Source organism: Schistocerca nitens, chromosome 2 (genome assembly GCF_023898315.1).
Source record: "Schistocerca nitens isolate TAMUIC-IGC-003100 chromosome 2, iqSchNite1.1, whole genome shotgun sequence".
NCBI lineage: Eukaryota > Metazoa > Arthropoda > Insecta > Orthoptera > Acrididae > Schistocerca > Schistocerca nitens.
Window position 1 is genome coordinate 450,052,060 of NC_064615.1, and position 27,467 is coordinate 450,079,526.

Here is a 27,467-nt window from a genome sequence, read left to right on the forward strand (position 1 = left end):
CGACGTCGGTAATTAGTGTTCTGTTCCTAAATTTCCCCTCAATGGTAATGAGATGCCAGGGGTAAAATGTCAGCTGACATACAAGGAAAATTTTGGACCAGTGCTAAGGAGAGGCGGAGATTCAATTCCGTGTAAAGTGCGTCTCCACGCGTGTCACACTTCCATACAAATTGACACACTTAAATTTTTCCTTCCGTGCGCCGTTTTGCATACTCCATCAAGAACAGTGCGCTCGCCATGCAAAATAATCCTCAATGAATAGCAAAGTTTCGCACTGTGGCTCTAACAAGATAGAGCTGTATCCTGTATGTCGAATATTAGCTCCAAAAACTAAAAGCTAATAACACAGCGTCATAGGCAATATTCGCTACCTCGTGTTCCCTTCCGTTCCCTCTAGTGTAAACCATTCTACCCATATACAAGCGAATGGTAATGAATTTTCTGCTAAAGCCCATTTGCACGTGTTCGCTTCCACTTTTCTCCATTGTAAACCAGACTTTAGCTGCTTAAAATTGGTGTCTGTGAACTCCGTATAATTCCGCTACACTGCGCTTCGTGAGTGATCCGCCGAGTCGCGCGCTGGGCGGGCAGGGCGGTACAAACCGCTGTTATGAGCTGTTCTTCGCGCGGCAAAAATGTGTAACTTCAACATATTTTACAAAAGACTTGCAGTGCCTCTTAGCAGCTAAAATTTTGGCAGAGCATTTCTTTCGTTGTCTTCTTCCTGTGCAAAAAATTTCAGTGTGTGTCTTATTGGATCATTCCCTTGTGAGAGCAAAAATGCGACTACACTTTCACTTTACACATCACTTTAAATCTTCACAAAGATTTTTCTCGCTAACACCCCTCCATAATGAAAGGAAAAAGTTTATTACTTACTGCGTTTTCGCTGTTCATGAAATCGAACTTCAACATCAGGCATGATGTTTTAATGTATTATTTCTTTACTGCCGACTCTATTTGCAACATAGTTTGCAGACAGTATCCACGTATACTACGCACTGTACCTACAAAATGATATCACTTTACAAAACATACCGTAGACGCATGAAAAACTAGCTTTTGCTTAAAATGGTGTGCAGAAAACTTCAACATCACGCGTGACGTTTTAATTTTTTAACTCTACCCGAATCACATTTCGTGAAGAGAATCTGAATTTGTCACTGAATGAACCTGCTGAAGTATACCATTGTATAACTTGTAGTTCATCGATGTCAGGAAATATGACGTCATAAACATTGAGATGTGGGGAAAACTACATTTAGGAACGCAAATTACGCAGACTATATTCATCCAGTGCTTCATAACGGGAGAACTTTGCGGCTTCCAACGAACTTTATGCATAATTTCAAAACTTTCCTAAAGTTTTTCTCTTATCTACTTAACCTCAGATATTTAACACATTAACTCCTTTACGAAGTAATCAGACATTTGTAGCTGTTTTATAGGCCTACATTGGGGATAGGTTTTTTAAGGAATCACAGGTTTACTAGTTTGGAAGAAGAGGAGTTCAGCTCCCTACCCAAGCAGACATATTTAAAATTTCCAAGGCTCCACTAAACCACTTAATGCGAATGCTGTGATGGTTCCTTTGTAAACATGGCAAATTTCCTTCGCTGTCATTATCCAACCCTTGTATTAGCTCATTCTGTAATGACTTTGCCATTGGTGGAGAGTTAAACCATAAACCTACTTACATACGTTTTGGTTGTGAAAAGAATACTCCTCCAGTTGTAGATGATGCAATCTTGAGGTGCTGATTCCACAATATATGGGTCAATCTTAATACTGTGGAGAGCTGGAAAGATGCTTCCAGTCACCTGGCATATAAAACAAACTGATCTAATCGTCTGATACACAATTTGTCAAAGAACAGCCATTACCGAGGCATGCACAAAGTCTTAAAATTATGGTCTTGCAATTTTGTCTTGCCCTAGCTTGTACTGATCAGACTTGTACTGGTTGATGTTGACACTGTCTGTGAACTATTACCAAAGCACGGAAATATAATTTTGTGTTGCATTCATTGCTCCCACATTTCAATTTGTGCCTCACTTCCTTCAAGGTAGTTATATTGAAATGACAATTAATATGTCTTCATCTAAATACATACTATACAAACCTCTGTGAAGTGCATGGCACATAGTACAGGATCCAAGAGAATGTCCAGAGGGTCAATAGGGAGCTAGATCAGCTGCTTGTGGCAGCTACTTTGTCAGGCATAGGTTGGTTCCTGTTGATGGTATGATATGACCTGCATCCCAGTAGGAAAGAGAAGTGTAAATTGGCTGAGATGATAGCAGAATCCTTTAAGGGGAGGGAGGTGGGAGCATTGAAACTCATGGGAGTATTTCTTTTTTGAGCTAAGATCAGTGTCCAATGATTCAACATTGAATGAAATTAAGCTTCATGAGAAGCATAGACAGGGAGATACTAGGGGTGTTAAAATATCACAACATTTTTATAAAAGTACAATGAAAAATGTTAGTATGTCTCAAGATTCTCATAAATGTACAGCGAAAAATAATGTCAATCTATTGCATAAGAATATCAGGGGATTAATAAAGCAGAGAACCTTCTTGTTTAGTTAGAAGATTTAGAAACTGAGGGTGGAATTGATGTACTATGCCCGCCTGAACATCATATAGTCACAGATATGGAAAAGGTAAATGTAGACAGACATAAGCTTTCAGCACATGTAAGTAGACACTATCGATTGAGGAGGGGTTACCATATATGTTAAAATGCCAGTGTGTGAAAAATTTAGGAACTAAAAAATTTTGCATTAGGAACATACAGAAAGAAGCTTGTGCATGTGAGGCTAAACTAAATACTAGTACTTTTATATCTGTCCCCATGTATAAGTCCCCATTGGGAAATTTTCAGCTATTTTTGAAAAACTTGGATTCTTTGTTGTCTGTCAGACAGAGGGAAGCAAATTATTGTTTGTGGGGATTTCAACGAAGATTTTGTGAAAGAGCCTCATAGAAAGCTTGACCCTGAAGTATTACTTGGTTCTTTCAGTTTGACACCAGATATTGATTTTCCTACTCTGGTGGTACAGGAAAGCAGCACACTGATAGACAACACAGGTCTGCAAAAAAATACTTTTTGAAAGTTATTTGAAATTTGATAACTGACTTTTATGTACTTTTCAGCGCTGATTTCAAAAATGCAATCCATTTTTTTCTATCAAGTCAGGTTTTCTCACAAAAAAAGGGAGTATTTTTGGGTATAATAACAAAATTTAAGCAAATTTATCAAATTTGTTCAAAAGTTATAAAATTTTATTTTATTTATAAATCATGTTCTAAACTACATGTCCAGTACACTTCCATTTCTCTCTAAGCTCATAAGTCCTTATAATAATGCTTTTGCTTCCTGTCGAAGCTTCTTTTATTGCTTTCCCTGCTGTGGACTCATTGAGGATCATCTCTTTTTATCATCCAGCAATAGTCCACTATCATGTTGACGTTCCATCTTCCTTGATATCTTCTTTCCAATTCTTTGATGTCTTGATAGAATCTATCGCCCTGCTCTTCACTTACATCATCAAGGTATGCAGGGAAGTAGTCAAGATGTGAGTGGAGAAAATGAACTTTAATGCTCATGTTACAGCCCAGCTTCTTAAAGTTGTCGAGCATGTCTGAGACAATTGTCTTGTAGTTTGGATCTCTCTTATTTCCTAGGAAACTGGTAACAACTAATTAAAAAGATGTCCATGCTGCCTTTTCTTTTGTTTCTATTTTTAACACAAACTTGGGATCTGTCACTAGTTTTCTAATGTCTGGTGAGACAAAGATTCCCTCCTTTAGCTTTGCCTCGGATAAACCAGGAAACTGTGCATAAAGATATCTGAAACACTCCCCTTCTTTTGGCAATGCCTTAACAAATTGTTTAATCACGCCCAACTTAATTTGAAGTCGTGGAAGTAACATCTGTTTGGGATCCACAAGGCTTTTCCTCTCAACATGTTTAACCCCTACGTGTAAAGTTTTTCTCAAGGGCCAAGCTTTTTATATTTAGTGTTGCTTCCTGTCTCTACTGTACAGAGAAAGCAAGGGAACTTTGTATAGCCACTTTGTTGACCAAGCAGCATTGAAATCACTTTTAAATCACCATGTAGTGTCCATTTGTGGTCTGAATAGCAGAGTTTGCTTAAAGCCAGTTCAAGGTTTTCGTAACATTCTTTTAAGTGAACTGAGTGTCCAACTGGTATAGGAACATATTTATCGCCATTGTGTAGAAGTACTGCTTTAAGGCTTCTTTTTGAAGAATCAATAAAAGGACTTCACTCATCAGGAGCATTTTCTATTCTGAAACGTGCCGTAAGTCAAGGAACATTACTGCAAAACACCAGGTCACCTACTTGAGAGAAGATACAAACTCGTGTGTGTGTGTGTGTGTGTGTGTGTGTGTGTTGGGGCTTATGGGCGCTCAACATCGAGGTCATCAGCGCCTTGACACACATTAAAAGGAAGGAATGTGGACAGACCTAATAAAACTAAAGCACACACTCAAAGAAAGCAGGAAAAGAAGGATAATGCTACATAAGAATGTAAAACCTAAGGAAAGGGGAAACATAGCAACAAGAATGTCACAGGAAATTGTGATTGGCTGGCCACTTACATAAAATATGGGCGAGCTTGTCACACAGTGAGCAAATTAAAATCCTCTCCCTAAAATCTTTGTAAAAACATTTGACATGGCACAGAACTTTAAAACTTTAGCCATATTAGTCCGAGTGTTGCCTAAAAGAGATGGCAGGTCCGCTGGCAAGTCAGCCGCGGCCCGCTGGTCAGAAAATAAAACGCAATCCAATAAAACGTGGCGCACAGTGACCTGGACGCCGCAAGCACCACACATTGGAGGGTCCTCTCGCTGGAGCAGGAAGCCATGCGTCATAGGGCTGTGGCCTATTCGAAGCCGAGTGAGGAGAACCTCGTCCCGTCGATGGGCCTGAAAGGAAGTACACCACACACGCGCTGTGGGCTTGACTATACGGAGCTTATTGTCAGTCACTTCCAGCCACTCACCCTCCCACCGACGCATGACCCGTGAGCTCAACAGCGAGGCGAGTGCGTGCAAGGGGATAGCACACTGAGATACTTGTGGATCGAGACACGCCTCCTTGGCTGCGAGATCTGCCCTTTCATTCCCAGCAATGCCGACATGCCCCGGAACCCAGCAGAAAGCTACAAGGAGGGCATCCTGGATGGTCTGGACCATTTTGTCTGCCGGATACAAACGTTGCAATGAGTGAAGGGCACTGAGTGAATCGGAACAGACAAGAAATTTAGGAGAGGAAGAATGTCTCATCTGCTCCAGTGCATGCAAGATCGCAGACAACTCCTTTTCCCTCAATCGATACCAAGAAAAGGGTGTACCTGGAGCCAACATATGTTTATATTTCAATCTAGATCCTAAAACTTCTGCCGATTCTTTAGGAAGGCCTAGGTCTATAACTAAATCGTTCATTTCAGATTATGAGAATGGAATGAGATCGGTTGTGCCAGGATCATAGCAATCTCTGTCTTCTTCACTATCACCTTGCTGAGCCAATGGCTCGTGATCATCTATATCATCCAAAGAATCTGGAGGAGAGGGTATTGCTACTTCAGGTCCATGAGGAACATGACGAATGGCTGATTGGATGTTAGGGTAAGAAATATCCTTTTTGTTTTTCAAATTGAAACCTCGTACTTTGCAAGAACAAATAAGCAGTCATCACTATGATTTTTGGGCTCCCTCCAAACTATTGGTATTCCAAAACGTAAGCTGCTTTTTAAGTTGAAAGCATTGCCTCAGTTCTTCAACACACAGTGAACATACTTTGTGTGGGGCCCAAGGCTTATCTTGAACGCCTAACTTATACCAAAATAGGCGAAATGTACTTTTTCAACAAAATCGGAAATGTTTCTTTGTTGCTTTTTAACGGTATAGTTACCACAAATGTAACAGAAGCAATCTGGCGACTTTATACATCCTCTGGTATCCATTGTCCATAAAACAACTTCACAACACAAGAAAACAGTCACTACCTTAAAGCACTAGTAACAACAACACGTGAACAGCACAGAGCGAAGAGGTACTGTGAACTAAAGGACAACAGCAGAAGCTTACTGCTTGGTGATGCCAGGGGAAGGGGCAGCGTGACAGAAAGGCACTGACATTGAAATACTGCTGGTTTCTCCTAATTCCTCTTCATTTTACATATATCTGGTATAAAAATGGCCAAATAAGTTTATGGAGATCCTAAAAACCAAAATTCAAACTCACTAGAATGCTGAAATATTGAAAAAAGCTAAAACTAGACGAGCAGTTTGTGAAATAACTGTACGTGATGGAATTTTTTCACTATTTTTCCCGAAATCAGCGTTGAAAACACTATAAAAACCACTTAATAAATCTGAAACAATTTTTATGTCGCAGAGCTGTGTAATGTGTTCATAGACCATGATACATTTAATCAAATAAAAACTTCTGTTAATAATGGTCTGTCTGATCATGACGCACAGACAGTTACAGTATATGACATAGCTCCATACAGTAATGCAAAACATTTGTTCAAAATAGTGTATTCAGTTAATGATTTAACAATTAAAAATTTTAGGGAAAGCTTACAACAGTTAGACGGAGATGAGGTGTACAGGGGATCGTATGCTAATTTAAAATTTAACCTATTTCATTCTGTATTTGTGAGTATATTTGAAAACAGTTTCCCTAATAAAACAGCGAAATATAATTGTAAGAAACCATTCACAAAGCCATGGCTTACTAAAGGGATAAAAATATCTTGTAAATAGAAAAGTGTCTTATAGCTAGAAGGAGTAATGATTAAGAAACAGTGAAACATCATAAAAACTACTGCACTGTATTAGGAAAAATTGTTAAAAATCCAGAAGTATGTTCATTATGCCTGAGATTAGCACATCTGATAATATAATTAAAACAATTCAGAATATTGTTAAAAGGGAAACAATGCAACTGAGAGCACAGGAAGATTGTATTTCTATCAAACTAAATGAAAAGATTAACAGAAGTCAGGTGTAGAAAATAATTTTAATAATCATTTTTAAGTGTTGTAGAGAAAATAGGATCCAGCTATTCATTAGAAAATGCAAGGCAGTATATGGAAGAGGCATTATCTATGCAATTTGACAAAATTGAAATTCAACCCACCTCTCATACTGTAACTAGGAAAGCAAATTCAACTCAAAAGCAAAAGCTCATATTGAATTGATGGCTCTTCCAGCAGAGTACTAAACCTTGTTCCCAACAGATAAGATTCTCAGCCACAGGAGTAATAGCTCACTGATACAGGGTATTTTTACAGATAGACTGAAATATGCTATTGTTAAACCATTGCATAAAAAAGTGGATAGGTCTGATGCTAACAACTACTGCTCAATCTCACTTCTGACAGATTTATCCAAAATCCTTGAAAAAGTAATGTATTCAATAGCAGCAAATGTATTCAAAAGTAACAAACTGTTGATTTGGTTTTCAGAAAGGCTTTTCAACAAAAAATGCTATGTATGCTTTCACTGATCAAATATTAAATGCTTTGAATAACCAAACATCACCCATTGCGATTTTTTGTGATGTCTCAAAGGCTTTTGACTGTGTGAATCATGAAATTGTTGTAGATAAGCTTAAGTATTGTGGTGTGAGTGGGACAGCGTACAAATGGTTTAATTTACATTTAACTAGAAGAATGCAGAAAGTTGAAATTAACAGTACAGAGAGTCGGAAAAAATCAGCAGAATCCTCTAACTGGGGAGGTATCAAGAGTGGTGTCCCACAGGGTTCAATCTTGGGGCCTGTATTGTTCTTAATATATATTAATGACTTGCCCCTTTATATTCAGGAAGACACAAAGCCAATTCTTTTTACTGATGATACAAGTTTAATAATCACACCTAACAAACAAGAATCAGCTGAGGAAATTGTTAATAATGTCTTTAAGAAAATTATTTAGTGGTTCTCTGCAAATGGACTCTCACTAAATTTCGAGAAAACACAGTATTTACAGTCCTGTACAGTAAATGGCATAGCACCATTGATAAATATAGACTTTGAACAAAAGTCTGCTACTAAAGCAGAATACTCAAAATTTCTGGGTATGTGCACTGATGAGAAATTGAATTGGAAGAAACACATTGATGATCTGCTGAAATGGTTAGGTTCAGCTACTTATGCTACTAGGGTTATGGCAAATTTTGGTGACAAAAATATCAGTAAATTAGCCTACTATGCATTTTTTCATCCACTGCTTTAATATGCCATCATATTTTGGGGTAATTCATCATTAAGAGAAAAAGTATTCATTGCGTGTAATCAGAATAATAGCTGGAGCCCACCAAAGATCAACTTGCCAACATTTATTTAAGGAACTTGGGATATTCACAGTACCTTCGCAATACATAGGCCTATATTCGCTTATCAAATCTGTTATTAATAACCCATCCCAATTCAAAAATAATAATGAAGTGCATAGCTAAGACACTAGAAGAAAGGATGATCCTCACAGTTCTGGGTTAAATTTGTCTATGACACAGAAAGGGTTGAATTATGCTGCCACAAAAATCTTTGGTCATTTGCCAAATAGCATTAAAAGTCTGAAAGATTGCCTACCAACATTTAAAAACAAATTAAAAAAATTTCTGAATGACAACTACTTCTACTCAATAGATAAAGTTTTAGATATGAAGTAGTAACTGTAAAAAAAAATAAAAAAAGAATCATATTGTGTTAAGAAACCTTAGGTGAAACTGACATGTTCCACATCATTAAGAAATGTCATATCCATGATTTATGGAATAAGTATTAATGTAGTGTAATGTAATAACAGCAGGATCTGCATCATATTTTAGACATCGCTGTTGCACCTATGTGAAATGTATGCACTGCATTAAGGAAGGATGCCCATTTTGTAATTATGGTGTTGTGTTTAGACCACTGGGCATTCACTATTGAGGTGTATTTAAAAAATAGCGAGTGTCTCACGACAATTCAGTGACTCCTTCTTTGTCATTTTTAGTTGAAACAGTACAATAAACTCCTTGATAATAATTATACACTGGGTGCAAAAATTAAGCACTACTGCATCTTACTCAAAGAAGAAAAGTCCATAGCGACCCAAAGGACACGTAAAACCATGGAGTGAGTGAAAGATGTGTGTCAAATGTTCATCTGAAGTCCTCAATGTTCTGCTGCCAAACATGCCTTGTGGCTAAAAATTCCAGATCATTTTGTAGCATGTCACTCATTGTAACCTGCAATTCCACCGATAAAAATTGCTAGTCGCACAGAAACTAAGTTTACATGATAATGTTGTCCAATGAACCATCGCCTTGCCCTTCCTGAAACCTTTAACAGCTAACTCACAGATACAAAACAACATATTGATGTTGGATGAAGTCCATTTTCATCTAAATGGTGGAGTAAATAAACAGAATTACAGGTACTGGGCATCACGTAATCAATCTAATCCTGGATGGCTGCGTGAGATGCCCCTGCACTGTGAACATCTGACTGTGTGTGCAGTGTGGTTTTGTCCATACATTTTTGGAAATCACCATAGCCGTGCAGTAACGGTTAGTGGCAATCACTATGTCCAAATTTGAATGACTTCCACCTTCAAAGGCTGAACAACAACAACATAGAGTTCCCCACAGGATGGGACAGGAGTTTATATGGCATGCCAGGCCACAAATGTATTGTAGCTTCAGTTTCCTGGTTGATTCATTTCCAGATTTGGAGGCATTCATTGGCCAGCACAGTCTGACTTGACTGCCGCTAACTTCTTTTTGTGGGGATAATCAAGAGTCAAGTATATACACTACACACCCTCATGCTGTGTTTGAACTCATGGGAGGGATACATACAGCTATGGAGGGGATCCCATCGAAAATACTGAATAAGGTGATGGAAGATTTCTTTCAGCGCCTGGAGGAATCCATAGAATGAGATGGCAACCATCTGTATAGTTGTTGTTGTTGTGGTCTTCAGTCCTGAGACTGGTTTGATGCAGCTCTCCATGCTACTCTATCCTGTGCAAGCTTCTTCATCTCCCAATACCTACTGCAACCTACATCCTTCTGAATCTTCTTAGTGTATTCATCTCTTGGTCTCCCTCTACGATTTTTACCCTCCACACTGCCCTCCAATACTAAATTGGTGATCCCTTTGTAGGGAAGCAGCCTACTCACGCCTTATAAAATTCACATCAGTCTTTCCATTGTGTGCCAGCCAGTCTGCTGTAACTAGCACTGACGTCATAAATGTCGTGCAATACTTTAAAAATCAAGTAAATAACCTGAAAGGTTTCTAGCATGTCAGGAGTAATACTAAATCAAAATGTGTTGAATATCAGTTCAATAACATTAACCATTTTCGAAATTTGGATGTTTTTCTGTAAAAATCATTGGCACAACAGAAAGGAGCTAGAAACTTAAAAATTTATATTTAGATTCCTTATGCATAATAATTTAGTAGAAACAGTATTCTGGATCCCACAAATTAAAATTTTAGTTGAAATTAAGTTAGAAATTAAGGAAGCAAGATAGATTAAGTAGGCGAATAAATAAAGCTAGTATGTTTAAATTTAAGTAGAAGGGAGATCCGCTGTAATCATAAAAATGTGAGAAGTTTCAACAGAATAACTATAAAACTATAGCTATAGCGTATCTCCAAAGAGCAAGTTCAGAGCTCGTCTACTGCGTGTAGTGTAATTAAATTAATTCGCTCGCCCAAAATATTTGACTTAGCCACGTCAGACTTTTATTATGATTACTTACTTGTGTGCTGATTGCACAATTAAATTGAAAGCTTCATTAGCCATCAGCAAAGGAAGTAATGATTTATTCGATAACTTAAAGTGGTGCATTACTAGCCCAACGGCTAGTCGGGAGAGCAGATTTGATCAGGCGTTCTCTTAGCGTCCGCACCGCGGCTTTATATGTAAGAACGCTGCGCGAGAAAGAGGAAGGCCCCAGTTCTCTCCAGACGCTGATTACCGCACCGCCTGTGCCGGGAGTCACGTCGCGTCGCGTCGGTATCGTTGATACAAACAGCCTCGGATGCAGTAATAAGTTACTCGGGATACGCGTAACCATGAAATCGTTTTCGAGTGAAGTGTTAATTTTGGGATGATGTTAATGATCTATCTTTAGTTTGCATATGTCGTATTTTCACGTGCCGCCGCAGGACAGACATTCTACCATTATTAGCGTGGCGTTTGATGAACATTATCACCAAATTATGGCGAGCATTCACTTAGACATTTAATTTGAACAGTTTTAGTTGCATCAGCGCATTAGACTCTGAACTGCTCTGGTAGTTGGATTGTGTGGATTCTTTTTGGTATGTGACTTTCAGAATATAGTGAACATTTTAGAGATAATGGTTTTTGATTATGAATCCCAGACAATCTCCTAATTCCTCAGAGCTATAAGCTGTAGCTATAAATGTATTTCTCAGATGAAGTGGGCACTAGGAATTCTAATTACAGGCTTCACGTTATGATAATCACTTTCTGGTTGCCAATATTGTAGTTAGAGAGCCAGTGTTGAGAACGGCGATCAGCATAAATACAAAACATTTATTCTATTATTCCACCTGCCGCCCCACACCTTGATGCCTCATAACATGTCCTACCAACCGATCCCTTCTTCTAGTCAAGTTGTGCCACAAACTCTTCTCCCCCATTCAATTCAATACCTCCTCATTAGTTATGTGATCTACCCATCTAATCGTCAGCGTTCTTCTGTAGCACCACATTTCGAAAGCTTCTATTCTCTTCTTGCCCAAACTGTTTATCATCCACGTTTCACTTCCATACATGCCATTACATTCAGAAATGACTTCCTGACACTTAAATCTATACACGATGTTAACAAATTTCTCTTATTCATAAACGCTTTCCTTGCCATTGCCAGTCTACATTTTATATCCTCTCTACTTTGATCATCATCTGTATAGTGTTATATTCAAAATAAAGTAAAGACCATATGTGATATGTAATGGCATATGTTTTTCTTTGTTTTCAATGGGTGTTTGTTTCCAAGTTCTGTCATTTTTATATCCTACTATTCATTTTTCTTGATCCTGCATTTAGCATATACTTGTGTGTGAGGGTTTCTTCCTGCTCCAGTTGTGTATGGGGGCAGGAAAAATGCTTGAATGCCTCTGGGTGTGGGGAATTAGTCTGATCTTGTTGTTATGGTCTCTGCAGGAGCAATACGTAGAGAACTGAATAATGCCTCTAATACTGATTCTTGAAATTCTGTAAGTATGCTTTCACAGCATAGTTTTAGTCTGTCTTAAAGAGTCTGTCAGTTCAATTTTTACAGTATTTGTGGGATGCTCTCCTAGGAGTCAAACAAATCTGGGGCCGTTTGAACTGCGTTTCTTTGTATACAATGAAAATCTTCTGGTGGTCCTGTTTGGTATGTCTCTCACACACTTACCAATATATGTTTTTCATTATGTGAGGTACATAGTTTTACATTTCTGAGCATTTAAAGCAAGCTGACAATCTTTGCACCACTTTTAAATATTATTCAGATCTGACTGCATATTTCTAGGGCTTTTAAGACAGCACATTATTAAAGGTAACTTTACCATCTACAAAAAGTCTGATGTTGCTTTTAACATTGTGCACCTGTCATTAATATGAAACATAAATATGTAACTACATCAAGCAAATTTAAGACAGATAACAACCCAAAATGCATATTTGCATAAGTAACGATAAAAATTGGATAATTGCAATAAGGATACAGCCAATTTCTTTTCCCATCTTTCCCCAGTCAGATTCTGTACACTGTTGCTAATGATCTCATGATAAAATTGATGTTGACCCTCAAACAGAAGTGTTCATTAATATTACATTAATGGGTATATGGTGTACTTTGTAGTCTACATTAATTTAACAATATCCATTACTTCAGTTCAGTTAGCGAATACTTGATTTATTAGTATTTTATTACTACTTCAAGTTGTTTGATTGCCACTCTTTGCTAAAAATGACATGCCACCATGCTCAGGAAATGATGTAATTTCCCATCAGTTTCATGGAGAACCTAGTTACATAGAAACCACTAAAACTACTGTATTCGTCATCATGCTCAGCAGAGCTGCCACATAGAAACCACTAAAGCGTACATCCTATCCTGAGCATAATGGCATATTGTTTGTAGCAAAAACTGTCAGTCAAACAATGTGAAGAAGTAATAAAATTCTAATAAATCAGGTATTCCTTAACTACATCTCCAACTAAATCTGTGGTGTAGTTCAGTTACATACAATAATTTCAATAAATCTGTGAGAATTCTGCAATGAATAAAAATTCTGTATCCTGAACTCCTTATGTTGTTTACGACAGATTTCATGGTGGTTCCTTACAAAAGAACATTCCATAGCTGATTTCCTTCCTGATGCTTGTCTTATCATATACTCTATCTCTAATAATCTTGTTATGGATTAGATATTATCCTCTTGTCTTAAATTTATTTATTTATTTGTTTTGATCTCTGAATCATACATTGTACAGAAATGCACATCATGATATAGGACAGGTCATTTGATTCATATGAGGCATTTATAAGAAGAGGTACATGTCTATGAATCTATGAAATGGTTACATATTTATATCAGATGTGTAATGTACTTAGGTCTTATATTTATTCTGTACCAGAATTTAGCATTTATACCAATAAAACTTACATTCAGTTATGTTACATAAGGTCAGTAGTTTGGGATCCATTATCTGATGTTTTTGTTGAGCAGCTCCTTATAGCAATTTCTTGTAGCAGGTTGTTTTCGAGGAATTCCTATATGCTGTAGAGGCAGTGTTTAATTAGGAGTGACCGTAGTTTTACTTTAAAATCCTTCACTTGTGTAATGTTCTTCACTGCTATTGGGAGAAGATTGTAGAGTTTTATTCCCATGTATTTGACACCTTTACTATATAGTTTTGTTGAATGGGGGATTACTCGTAGAGAGTTCTTTGACCTTGTATCATGTTGGTGCCAGTTTGAGTTGCTAATATTTTTCTTGGTGAAACATAGTAAGTCCAGTATGTACTGACATGGAAGGGGTAATATGTTCAGATTATGGAACAGTGGTTTACAGGATTCTTTCTGCTGCTTGAATAATATTATTGTAATTGTCTTTTATTTTTTTATTTAAACAGCCTCACTGCTTCTGCACTGTTGCCCCAAAAGATAATTCCGTAGAGTGGAAAAGAGCACAGTACATTGATGTGAGGGTGCTGGTATTAACAATATCCCTTATTTGTCTAATCATGAAACATACTTTACCCATTTGCTGCAGATTATATCAATATGACTTTACCATGTAAGTGTGTCACTAATGGTAATGCCCAAAAATTTGGTTTCTTTTACATAGTTGATTTTATCATCACTCAGTGATATATTTGGTACTGGTGGGTTTTTATTTTGGACTGTGTGGAAAGTAATACCTGCTGTCTTTTTTATATTTAGGAGTAGTCTGTTTGAATTAAGCCATGAGTTTTGTTGTGTTGTGCTCCTGTTTATGGCATCTTGAAGATGTTTATTTGAGGCAGATATCATAATTGTGGTGTCATCAGCAAAGAGGAAGGTTCTGTTATTGTGTAAATTTAAGGGGTGGTCATTTACATAAAGTAAGAATAATAAAGGTCCCAACACTGAGCCTTGGGGAACTCCATGTTCTTTGATTTGGGTAGATGACTGTACAGTATTAGCAATTCCTGGTCGATTGGTTGCATTCATTGGGACATATTGGTTTCTGTCTTTGAGGTAGCTTTTAAACCAGTCATGGCTAGTGCCCCTTATTCCATGGGAATAAATTTTTTGGAGCAGTATATTGTGATTGGCCATATAAAATGCCTTTTTTAGGTCAAGAAAAATGCCTATGGCTGGAAGTTTTTTGTCTACTAGTGTTAAGGTGTAATCTAGGAGTTGCTGTATTGCATCAGTTGTGGTTTTTCCTCCTTGGAAACTAAACTGAGCAGGTGATATGGCATTTCTTTTTTCAGAAATGAATTTAGTCTGTCTGCCATAGCGTATTCAAATATTTTGCTGAATACTGTGAGTACTGCTATTGGCCTGTAATTGCTGGTATCATCTTTACTTCCTTTTTTATGAATGGGAATGATTTTTGCGGTCTTGAGTTTATTAGGAAATATGCCATTGAGGAATGAAGAGTTTATTATGTGGGACAGTGCTTCACATATGAGGTTGCTGCAGTTATGGAGAAGAAAGCAGGGGATCTGATCTTGCCCTGCAAAGGATTTTTTTCTTACTTTTTGTATGAATAATTTTTTCTATTTCTGCCTCTGTTGTTGTTAATAAGAACAGTGTGTCGGTACAGTTGTTTGGAGATGATTATTTTTAAGGTGGTCTGTGAGACTTTCAGCATTTTTAATAAAATAAGAGTTAAATTCATCTGCTATTTCTTTTTCGTATGTGATGGATTTCCCATTTATTTTTAGGTTCATTTTGCTTGTCAGCTGTTGATTTCTGCCACTTTGTGTATTAATGATTTTCCACATACATTTACGTTTGTTAGCTGATAAGTTGAGCAGGTTATCATTTTTCAGTTTTTTGGCTGCATTAACTACACTTCTAAAGATTTTTTTTATATTTGGTAAAGTAATTCTTAAATTCTTCAGTATTGCTGAATTCAGTCTTGCTGAGGTTGAAGAGTTCTCTTTTTCTTTTTGCTGAGGTGATAATACCTGGGTTTATCCACTTGGGGGATTTACTGTTATTAGAAATATTTTTGTTTTTAAGGGGAAGTGGTAGTTGAACTACTATTTAGAAAAGTCTCAAATTTGTTATCTACATTTTGAGACTGATATATATCCTGCCAGTTTTCTGTTTGCATGTGGGACAGAAAGGTGTGGATATTTGACAGAAATTTCTAGTTTGTGTTGTAAACATTTTTGAGGGGGCTTGCTTACTGACATCTGTATAATCAGGGCATTGTAGTCAGAGAACCCTAACTTTACAGAGCATGCTGTGCATTCTGTGTCAGTAGCTACTTGGTCAAGACAAGATTCACTGTGGTTCATTATTCTGGTTGGGGATTTAACTTTTAGTTCCAGATTGTAGAGATTCATAAAGTATTTAAAGTTTACATGGTCACTATCTTCTACTAGGAAATCTATGTTAAAATCACTACAGTTTACAATTCTGTAGAATTTCCGTTTTGTTAGTTTTTCTAACACTACGGCCAAGTTCTTATAGAAACAGCTTAGGTTGCCTGAGGGTGATCTATATACTGATATTAAGTACAGTGTTCAGTGAATTCTATGCCCAATAATTCTATGTCCTTTTCAGTGCTGTGGGAGTTGCATATGTCCGGTGGTAGAGCAATAGTATTGTTTTTTACAAATATGCAGCTCCCTCCACACCTGAATTGTTTCCTTGAGAAATGATTTATCAGTTTGAACAGTGGTATCATAACACATTCAATTTCAGAACAGCTCATAAAGTGCTCAGTAATACATAGTATTTTCAGATTTGATAATTCACTGTTACTATTTATTAAAATTTCTATTTCACTCACTTTGTTTCTGAGTCCTTGTGCATTGTGGAAGTAAATTTGCTGATTGTAAGAGTCAGAAAGTATTGAACACTGTTGAGAAATTTTTTATTCTACCTTACTTGCTGCAGCTGAGTGGATGGTGGCTTTTTCGTCTTCAGTCCTGTCCATAAAAAAATTGTTGAATCTGGGATAAGGAACAACAGTTCTTCTGTTGACAACCGTTTTCTCTGTTATAGGTGTCATCTTGTTTATCACTGCTGGTGAGACTGATGGTGGGTCGACTGATTTGGTTGCTGTTGGTGTCTTTTTGTTTACTACTGGTGAAAAAACTGATTACTGCTTGACTGTTTTTGTTGCTGCAGGAGTCTCCTTATCTGCTGGAGAAGCTAATGGCTGCTTAACTGTTTCTGTTGTTTTCTTTCTTATGGTTTGTCCAGTTGCTTCTGTTATTTTTGTCTGTGTTTGTGCATCTGGTAGAGTAGTATTTGCAGCATCATTCCATTTGTATTGGAATTTATTTGATGTTGAAGGCTGCTCTTTTGCTCCTGGGAACATCAGTGGGATGGCGGGATCATTTTCTTGTTGACTGGGTTTTTCTAGCATAAGAAGAATTTTTTTACCTAGTAGAGTTTTACCACTTCTGTTTAAATGCATTCCATGTTTTCTATGGTGACTCCTTTGGAGAAAGTCCATACTGAGAAAACGTGCATTTTGGTTCATTTTGCAGATCTTATGGAACCGTCTGTTTGCCTTTCTGATTTCCAGATTCACCCATGAGGTGGGCATTAAATCATATCTGTGAGGTATTCCACTAACGACGATGATCCCCTCTCTTGTGAGATGTAAGGCTTGCTTTAGGTTGTAGGTTGCGGTTGTTAGTTTGTTTCTATAAACATATACCAATGAAGGAGTGTTGGCACACACAATGTTGTTTATTTCAATGGCAGCTAATGCCTCAGACTACAAGGAGACAAAAGTAAAAGAATATCATTCAAAGAAAAAAATCTAGATTAATAAGATTTAATTCCAAGGGCTTTGGAAAGGGAGACACTATTTATTTACCTACCTAAATAAATAAATAACAATGTTTATGCTCTAATCTTAGTCTACAGATAAAATTGTAGAAGAGTTAATCATTATTTCTAGAAAATGTACTGTTTTTAAATACAACCAGACTGTTTGACATAATACTCTACAACTCCAACTGAAATTCTCTTGATCAATTCACATTGCTCCTGTAGAGAATGAATACTTTCTCATGCTGTACATGAATTTTACACTAACTATTAAAAAACAGTTGATCTGCTGCCACATGGGACAATTTTTCTGGTTTTTGACAGTGACTATATTTGTCCCTCTAGCTTGTAGCTAAACTAACCAATAGTGGTGTCACTGTTTGCCGTGCATGCAGAAGATATTTAACAATGGCCATTTTGTGTGTTTTCATCATTGTCAAATTTCACAGGTTTACAATGATGTTTTTGAATAGGAGAGGATCTTTTGGTACTCTACAAAAGTGCCTTCCCCTTACTCTTTCATTCACACGTGGAAACTATTTACTTTACGTAATATAGCCAGGACTGGTTCGAGAATATTCCTCAATACAATTGGCCTATGATTTAGCACCCTTTCTTCCCCCTTTTCCTTTGTACACATTCACCTGTGTCAGTTTTCACTACTACTTGTGATAGACACTGGGTGTACAATCCTTGCACTTTGGTGTCCAAGGTGTTCCTTTCACATGCTAAGTGGCTGCTACTAATTATTGCAAAATGTTCTGCATACAGATCTTATTAACTGTGATATGACCTGTATAGAAAGCTTGTTTTTTAATGTTTTACATGTTGTTAAAACTCATCTAAGCATTAGGGTGATGATATCCTATGACTTCATGAGCCTGTAGTGATAGACTTGTGAAAAGTATAAGAACTGATCAGAATCTTTGAATGTAATGTAAAGTGCCTCCATTCAGTGGCATGAAGATTCCAGATTGCAGTGAGAAATGATGATGAAGAAGAGATCCAGACAAGTCTCAGTAGGTTCTGCGGAGGAAGAGAGCTCACGGATTCGTATCTTTGAACAGTTGACAGGGGAGAAGGTGTTACTCCCTGAACATGTCTTATGAATTTTACTCAATAAGCAAGACAATGTGTATATAAGAAATCATCTTACAATGCAGTTTTGGGCAAATTTGCTTTCGTAATGAACATTTCATAGTTTTCATTCAAGTCGAAAGCTTGTGAATTTGAAGTGTTAAATGTTTGTATGTACATATATTTCTAATATAAAGTTTGCATAATTTAAATAATCATTTTCTCATATTTTTATGTTTTCAATTTGTTTTAACACAGTCAGACAAGTCACACCATTTCTGTGGTTACTTTGCTATCTCTTTTCGAATTTTTTTAAAGTGTTAACATTTTCATAATTGTCATGTTTCCTGGAACTGGAGATAAAGAGTAATGTTTTTGATAGTTTTGAAGCAGTTTTGTGCTTGCAAGTGGACACAGCAATTGAATGAAAGAAAAACAGTGACAAAGCTGTCCCTATTGATAGAACATTTTTGCTGGTTTGGAGTTCATATACATTTGTTGTACTGGAAGGGTACAGTTAAAACTCAGTTTACATTCAGGCCAATAGAGACAGGGAAAATAATAGATTATAGAAGGATGGGGTAGTAGATTGATCTTGGTGTAGTTTGTGGAACTATCTCAGCATTTGACTCAAATGATCCAGGGCAACCATTGAAAATATAGATATCAGGATGAAGATTGATTTCCACTTCTTCCAAACATGTGCAGTGGCACAGCACCATTCTGCTTAGTACTGCAACCTATTGTCAGATATAGTTTTGTTTCTAAGTGGAAACTACCATTACCATACAGCATAACATTGCAGTTGTTATTCTTTCTGCCTTTTACGGTAACCATACAGACACTTGGTTGCCCTGAATCATTTGAGCCAAATACTGAAATAGTTATAGCAGTTATTTGAACTTAAGGGTTAACAGTCCACTATATTTGTAGAGGTCATGAGTCAGAGATTAAAGCTGAGTTGTGTACTCTACCCCTCCCTCACATAATTTGTTTGTTGTCTCTGTCTTCCTCAATAATTCTTTTAATAAGTTTCAAGAGGAGTAAGATTTACAATCAACTTTTTACTTATCTTCTTTTCTTGTAGTTAGCTCCAGTTCTTCATGTCTAGGGGCTGGGGTCTAGGGTCAGGGTTCCAATTGATGTAATAACTTGTGTAGAATTGCCTGGGCAGTAATTTCTGTTTTTATATTGATTTTATTCTCTCACACTTTTCTGTATCATACCGTGTTCACAATTTCCACTTCAACAAAACTGAAAATTATTTTTATAAATGAATCCAGAAATAATTTTAGTAATTAGTGTCAGATTGCATAATTAATAATAGAAATTTTAAGTGTGCCAAATATTTCATAATTTCAAATGTTTCTAAAAGAAAAGTAATTTTAACTGTACATTCAAAGCTAGCACATAACAAGTGTAACAATGAAAATAAAATAATTTCTTTTTATACATTTTAGCCTGAAATATAATACATCATGTACAAAATCATATGCAATTCTTTTAGAAAAACAGTTGTGATAATATGAACCTGTTTAAAAATTCGTAATTATTTTTGGTGTCGACTACTTCTGTTGAGGAAAAGTAATGCTAGAGGAGGGTGTCTCTTTACAGTAGGTTAATAGTTCCAATCTGTTAGAAAAGTTCATATCTGTGTGCATGTCACTGAGGGATTATGTTTGTAATGTGCACTAGGGATCATCATTATGATATAATTCTGAAACCTAAAAAAAATCTTCTAAATGAGTTATAGAGGCAAATGTTTGAGATATCTACTAATCTATTAGTGGTTCACACTCTTCTACTTTTGTTATTTGTATTAATAGTGGCTCTTTCTCTGTCTCATGTTCTCACATAACTTAATATGAAATATTTCAGCCACCAGAGCCACCTGAATCATGGAATGGTGTCAGAGATGCCACAACTTTTGGTGATGTGGCACCACAGATCAACTTACTGACTGGATCTTGCAGAGGAAATGAAGACTGTCTTTTCCTTAATGTCTACACTTCAACAGTATGTTTATAGCTAAAAAAAAATTTAAAGAAACATTAATTTCTGACTGTTACTTATTACGAATTAATTTGATATACAATCAATAGAATTGTTATCATGTATGGCTTCTACTTTTGATCTTTCATTCATTTATCTATCATATTCTGCAGAGTCCATGAGAAAGGACAACTTTCAGGAATCCAAACTGAACTAAAATATGAAATGAGAAAAGAAAAGTTGCTGTTCAAAATTACACTGTGCTGTATATTAACAGTATATCAGTATATTGCTACATAGTGCAATGTAGCTGTTACTTTGGAGAGAACAGAAAACCTGCTACTTCCTGAGCTACACTGCTAGACTACTGTTTATCTTCTACTAGTACCATATTTAAATGAATGCACAATTATTTTCCAAAGACTTACAAACAACACATTTTCTAGTTCCATTCTTTCTGAGTGCAAATTTTCACAAAATATAGGGGGTCAGGGGGCAGGAGCTCAAGGATCGACGATTCCTCTGCTAGCTATTTGACAGTGTCAAATGTGACTTCATACGCTTTCCCAGCATAATAAGTCTCGAAAGTCTTTACAAGTTTTAACACAACAACACTGATAGTGATCACAGAACAACAGTTATCTGTGTGGTGTGATAAAAGAATCCAGTTATCATTTAACATCACAGATCATAAAATCAATTCGATTCAATATTTCAACTATCGAACTGTTTGCCATCTTCAGGACAATGCTGCTTCTGCTGATGAGTCCCACTGAGAACTGATACCAGGCTGTACATCAATGTCCTATATAGACCTCCATACTGCACAAGACACATGCACCACTCATCACAGTTGCTGCCCTCCAAGACTGGACAGGTGGTGCCACCCTTAGTACACCACCAGCAGCAATGATACATCACACTCAGAGACGATTTTTTAACACTTGGACTGGTTGCACCAAAGAACATTCTGTTTGTGGGATAGTACAGGATTCCACGCCATGTTAAGAGGAAACCCATTGTCTCTATTAATTAAATTATCTGCCAACCTAATTACAATTGCCTCTTTTATAGACACTGTTCCAAAAACTGGAAGTGTAGGCAACTATCACAGGTTCATCAAATTTCATATCGTGCCCCTCATTTAAGTAATGATCTGATACTGCCAATTTTTCTGGCTGTTGTAGCCTCATATGACAGAAACATTCCACACACCTGTCATGAACTGTACAAATCAAATGGCCGATGTAAGCAGAGCATATGCCATAACTGATTAGGTCAGTCTACCCCAAGAATTTGGGCATTTGATGGCAGTTTTCAAGGAAAATTGATACTCTGAGAAGCAGATTCATTGGGTTATGAAGTTTGTATCATCACCAGAAATGCATGAAGAAGAGCATAGGTCAGTGGTCTTTATTCCTTACGCTGATGGCATGTTATTTAAGATTGGAAGGATTTTGAGGAATTCAAACATTAAGAGTGTGTTCCATCCAACTTCCAAGATTAGGTCACTACTCAGCTCTGTGAAATATGATTTGGGGCTCAGGAAGCCTGGTATTTACAAAATTCTGTGTCAATGTGGGAAGGCTTACATTGGCCATTCAATTCGCACAGTTCACGACAGGTGTGTGGAACATTGCCATCATATGAGGCTACAACAACTGGAAAAATCAATGGTAGTGGAACATTGCATACACGATGGACGTAGTATGAAATTTGACAAAACTGTGATAGTTACCTACACTTCTGGTTTTTGGAACAGTGTCCATAAAGAAGCAACTGAAATTAGTTTGGTAGCTAATTTAATTAATAAAGACAATGGGTTTCCTCTTATCAGGATGTGGAATCCTGTACTATTCTGCATCAAAACAGAATGTTCTTCAGTGTGGCCAGTCCAAGTGTTTGAAAATATCTCTGAGGGTAATATATCTGGTGTTCTACTAAGGGTGATGCCACCTGTCCAGTCTTGGAGGGCAGCAACTGTGACGGGCAGTGCATGTGCCGTGTTCTGTACAGAGACCTATATAGGATATTGATTTGCAGCCTGGCATCAGTTCTCAGCAGGACTCATGAGAAGAAGCAGTGTTCTCCTGAAGATGGCAAACAGTTGGATTGCTCAAATATTGAATCGAGTTGATTTTAGGATCTGTGATGTTAAATGTTAACTGGACTCTCTTATCACACCACACAGGTACCTGTTGTTCTGTAATCACTATCAGTTTTGTTGTATTAAATATAGTTTGAGTAATTACAAAATTTTATGTAGTTTTATGACAATTAGTTATTAATATAGCTTACAACAACTACTCAACTGTTTGTTAATGTGTAACTTGGCCTGTTATACATCCCTGAAGATTCTACTTCATGATGGGATTTACAGAATACAATTAATGTATGATAGGGAATTTAATGCTGTGATATGGGATGTAAGATACAGATCATTACTTTTCCTTCAGTTTTCCTTGGTTTCTTTACACTGTTTAAACATGCTGAAGTAATTCACATGGAATGAACACTGCTAATTTACATCCTTCTTACCCAGTGCAAGTAACAGGACATTAAACCCCAGTTTCCACTCCTTCCTTCTTTTCTGGCAACATTATTCTTTCAATATTTCACATGTTGTCAATTGCATAACCAAATGAAAGTACGTAGCACTATATATCATGAATATACAGGATGAGTAGCAGAAAGACATATTAAAAGGGTTTTTTTATCAAAATATTTCTGTCATTGTACAGAATTCACCATGCATGCTAGATGCAAAATGCAAAATCTACATGTCTTCCCACCATCAAATCTGTTGTTTTCTGCAAAATCAATTCACCTTCCTTTAGTTTTTACACGCTAATTTACTGGTTCTGACTATTACTTTTTGTTATACTTTCAACTTCTCAGTTTGAATCTAACGTCTTTTCAAGCATCTGTTGGCAGACATCATCTCTTTATTGATCTAGCACTCAACAAGACAAGAAGTTACTACTCTAGCTTTGCGGCATCTTATATAGTGTTTTAAATGTGGCAGTGGTACATCCTTAATTCTTTGATACATTCAATAATAACTTAGATTCTCCTCTTATAAACATCAGCTTTTGTAATTGTTTAATGTAATATCTACATTACCCTTAGAGACATTACAAATTGAAAGAAAATTTTTTGAGTTAAATGAAACATTTGATTCTACTTGAACCCTTTTACTTGTGCATATTTGACCTATCATTTTGTTTCTTACCTGTATGTAATATATTACTTTTCTCTTTAGACAGAAGAGAACTCAGGGGATCTGAAACCTGTCATGGTGTGGCTACATGGAGGAGGTTACATTATGGGCTCTGGAAATGCAGATTTTTATGGTCCAGAGTATCTCCTTGAACATGAAGTTGTATTGGTCACATTAAATTATCGTCTTGGTGTTCTTGGTAACTTACTATTCAGTTTCTATAACCTTAAACACTAAGTTTGCTCTTATTTACATATAATATACATCCTAGAATTTTCAGTTTTGCCATTTTGTATATTTGTTGTATAGGGAAGATGAATGTCCAATACTCCAAATGAAATACCTGCTTAACACACAATGTAATGTTAGCACAAATAAATTTTACACATTCTTCTGTTGTGGAAAACAATATGAGTGACTCTCAGAGAAATTGATTCATAGGTTTCCTTAGCACTGGTGACTCTGTTGTTCCTGGTAATATGGGACTAAAGGACCAAGTAATGGCACTACGGTGGGTCAAAGACAACATTGCACTTTTTGGAGGTAATCCAGATAATGTGACAGTGTTTGGAGGAAGTGCTGGAGGAATGTCATCTGAGTATCTTATGCTTTCACCAAAAGGCAAAGGTAAGTATTATTATTAATTTCTTCAAAATCTGAAGTGTATAATTGGTATTGTAGCTGTAATTCCATTTTCATTTTTAATCAGTCAGTCACATAACTGCTGAAATAATTTCAAGTAATTTTTCACCCTTCATTCAGTTTTTTTTTAATTCTTACATCAGACTATTTGGTCAGGATATTGCTGAAAATTAAATTAATTAAAGCTGAGGCATGCATGTAATTAATGCATTTTTGACATAATGAGAAATTTCTGCGTTAAAGGTGCTACTTCAGAACTATGAAACTAATAATAGGAATGAGGAATGATTTTTGTAGAGAAACACATAGTAGTCTCCATATCTTATTTTAGAGATAGTGTTTCATGTATTGTGTATCCGTGATCTGGCTGTGATAAAATGTACTTATTTCATATTTATTACCCATTTTACACTTCACTGTCACACAGATAGTCAGTAATAGTTTTCCTAACATTCTAATTGGCACTATGTGATGTACTGAATTTTCCATTCAGAAATATAACAAGAGTCCTCTCTCTTTTACACAGCAGCTATTTATAATTAAATTACTGATGATTATGCATTACAGTATAAATACGGGTCAATGCTGAATATTGTCTGGTATTCTCTATCAAGTTCAGATATACATCAGCTGCTTTCAGTATGGTTTTCTTGATTCAGCAATAATCATTCTCTTCTGATAGTTTGATGTCATTCAAAGTGCTGATACAGAAACATCTGTGTGGGTTGGATTACAATACACAGAGGACCAATCTGACAATATCGTTTACACCCACCTGTCACTCGCCATTTTCACAATACCCTCTGTGTTGGGATGTGGAAGAAAAAGGGGGGAGGGGGGGAAGGGGGGTGGATCCTCAGTGAACTACTGCAATGATTCCCTGCAATGAGGCCAAATACTGAACATACATCATAAAAAGGGTAGGTGGCAGGGACTGTGTTAAAGGTGGCTTCTTCATAATTCTCTTGGAAGAATTCAGCCATGGCCATTGACAGAATATCATCAGCTACCTCTACATCTACATGAATATTCTGCAATTCACACCTAATTGCCTGGAAGAGGTTTCACTGACAGTTCTACCAGACTACACTTTCTGCAACATCTCAGGAAACGTGATAAAAAATTCTACATTATATCATTACAACTTGTGAAGCATAGTCATGAGTTCGTAGTCACAGGCATTTGTAACATTCTATGTAACAGCAAAGTGGGACAGTCAGTCTGAACTAGTCCCCAGCAATGCACTGAATATCACTGCCATTTCATGTAAAGAAACTAGAAAAACTAGTGGTGACCATACAAAGCCCTATGAAAAAGCACAAGACCTTTTTAGAGAATATGTGAATTTCACCTTCTATTTGAAACTACAGGGTCTCAAACATCACAGCATCCATAAAATCAGAAAACATGAATCACTAGACACACAAGTATGTGGGGAAGTGGGTGTTTGATACAGAGAGACTACAGATGAATATGCTCAATATTTTACATCACGCTGAAAACAATGTTGCTACATGTGACATTTCAGTGTTGGCAACAATTTAATCCCTGGTTGCAGAGGTTCACTTCATAATTTATGTCTATAGATATCAGTGTTTTTCCTCATAAAGACGCTGGGGAATATCATCAGAAGCTTGGAATTTTATAGGAGTTTGATATGATAAATTCACCATACAACATCTTATACAGATAAAATCCCTAACTGAGAAAATATAAAAATCTCTTTAATACAGACATTAAGATAAAGTCACAAGAAAAAAATTTAAGATTACAGTTTGTAAGACACTAAAATAAAACAACTTAGTCATCTGTGCCCATAAACTGGTATTTTGAAAAACAATTTGAAGCTCTTCATATGTAGTAGTGCATTTCAGGTTTACTGCATCGTGCAGTATCACAAAGTGGAGTGGCCATTGCGGACACAATTTGTAACACAGATGTTCCAGAAAGGGCATTTCGTCTAACAAAGTACCTTGGCCTCTCCACAAACAAGTCAGCTGAGCTACTGGACTATATGATGAAGGTCCCTGCAAAGACTCTAACTGAAAAACAATACAAAGGATTCTCGGAAAAGGTACTTCAATAATATTACAGTGCTTGCCAAAACCAGCAGACTTTGAAAGTTCTTTAAGCTGTTTTCTGATTTACTGGTGCTTGTTTCTGTATATCAAGTGAAGGAAGTAATGAATTTATGCATAAATGTTCATTATACAGGCTTTATTTTTGAAATTGTTATAATTAATCAAAAGCAACAGTTACTGACCATTCAAAACATATATCAGGTTGTTGAATGTTGCCTCACTGACTGCATTTATGTTGTTGTTACTGACTGTTAACACTGATTATTTTTAATATATTTTCGTTAGTTTTACAGCCTCACCAAACATTTCATTGGGATCAAGTGGCAAATTCTTTGCATTGTAACAACCTGCAGGACAATGTTCACCCAGTATTGTTGCTATAGTCCTAAGAGTTTAACAGTAGTCAGGTTCTCTACTAAGGTTTATAGTTTTTTTGTCATAACTGGGTACTAATTTATATATATATGTCATTCACTTTCAGGACACTTTTTACTAGAACTTTTGTGAGTTATCACATTGTGTAGAAATTTTTGAGGTATTACATGATTCTTTTGTTTACTACTGCCTCTGCTTCATTACTGTCTGACTCATCCAGTTTATACACACACACACACACACACGCACACACATGCGCGCACGCACACACACACATATCCTAGAGTTTATGTGATCGCTCTAAACATGTGGATACCAGTGCCTACCAATTTTAATTGTATATTACAGCACTGAGGATGGTCACTAAGTGACTGAAAATCAATTTTGCTGACAATAAAACAACAAAATACGGCCAATGCTGATTTTCCTTCCAGTTCTATCCACAAAAGTTAATCCCACATAGACTTTGCCTCATTTTCTAGGATTCTTAGGAGAGGACAGATG

The 27,467-nt window shown here is 36.6% G+C and overlaps 1 protein-coding gene across 1 annotated transcript in view; it reads left to right on the plus strand.

Annotated features, from left to right (window-relative positions):
* Positions 1–27,467, plus strand: part of LOC126236317 (juvenile hormone esterase-like) — a 120,293-nt gene that overhangs the window by 35,579 nt on the left and 57,247 nt on the right. Inside the window, exons 2-5 of the mRNA XM_049945531.1 lie at positions 20,532–20,669; positions 23,908–24,064; positions 24,307–24,492; positions 26,382–26,581. Coding sequence (XP_049801488.1) covers positions 20,532–20,669; positions 23,908–24,064; positions 24,307–24,492; positions 26,382–26,581 — 681 coding nt within the window. The remainder of the gene's footprint in view (positions 1–20,531; positions 20,670–23,907; positions 24,065–24,306; positions 24,493–26,381; positions 26,582–27,467) is intronic.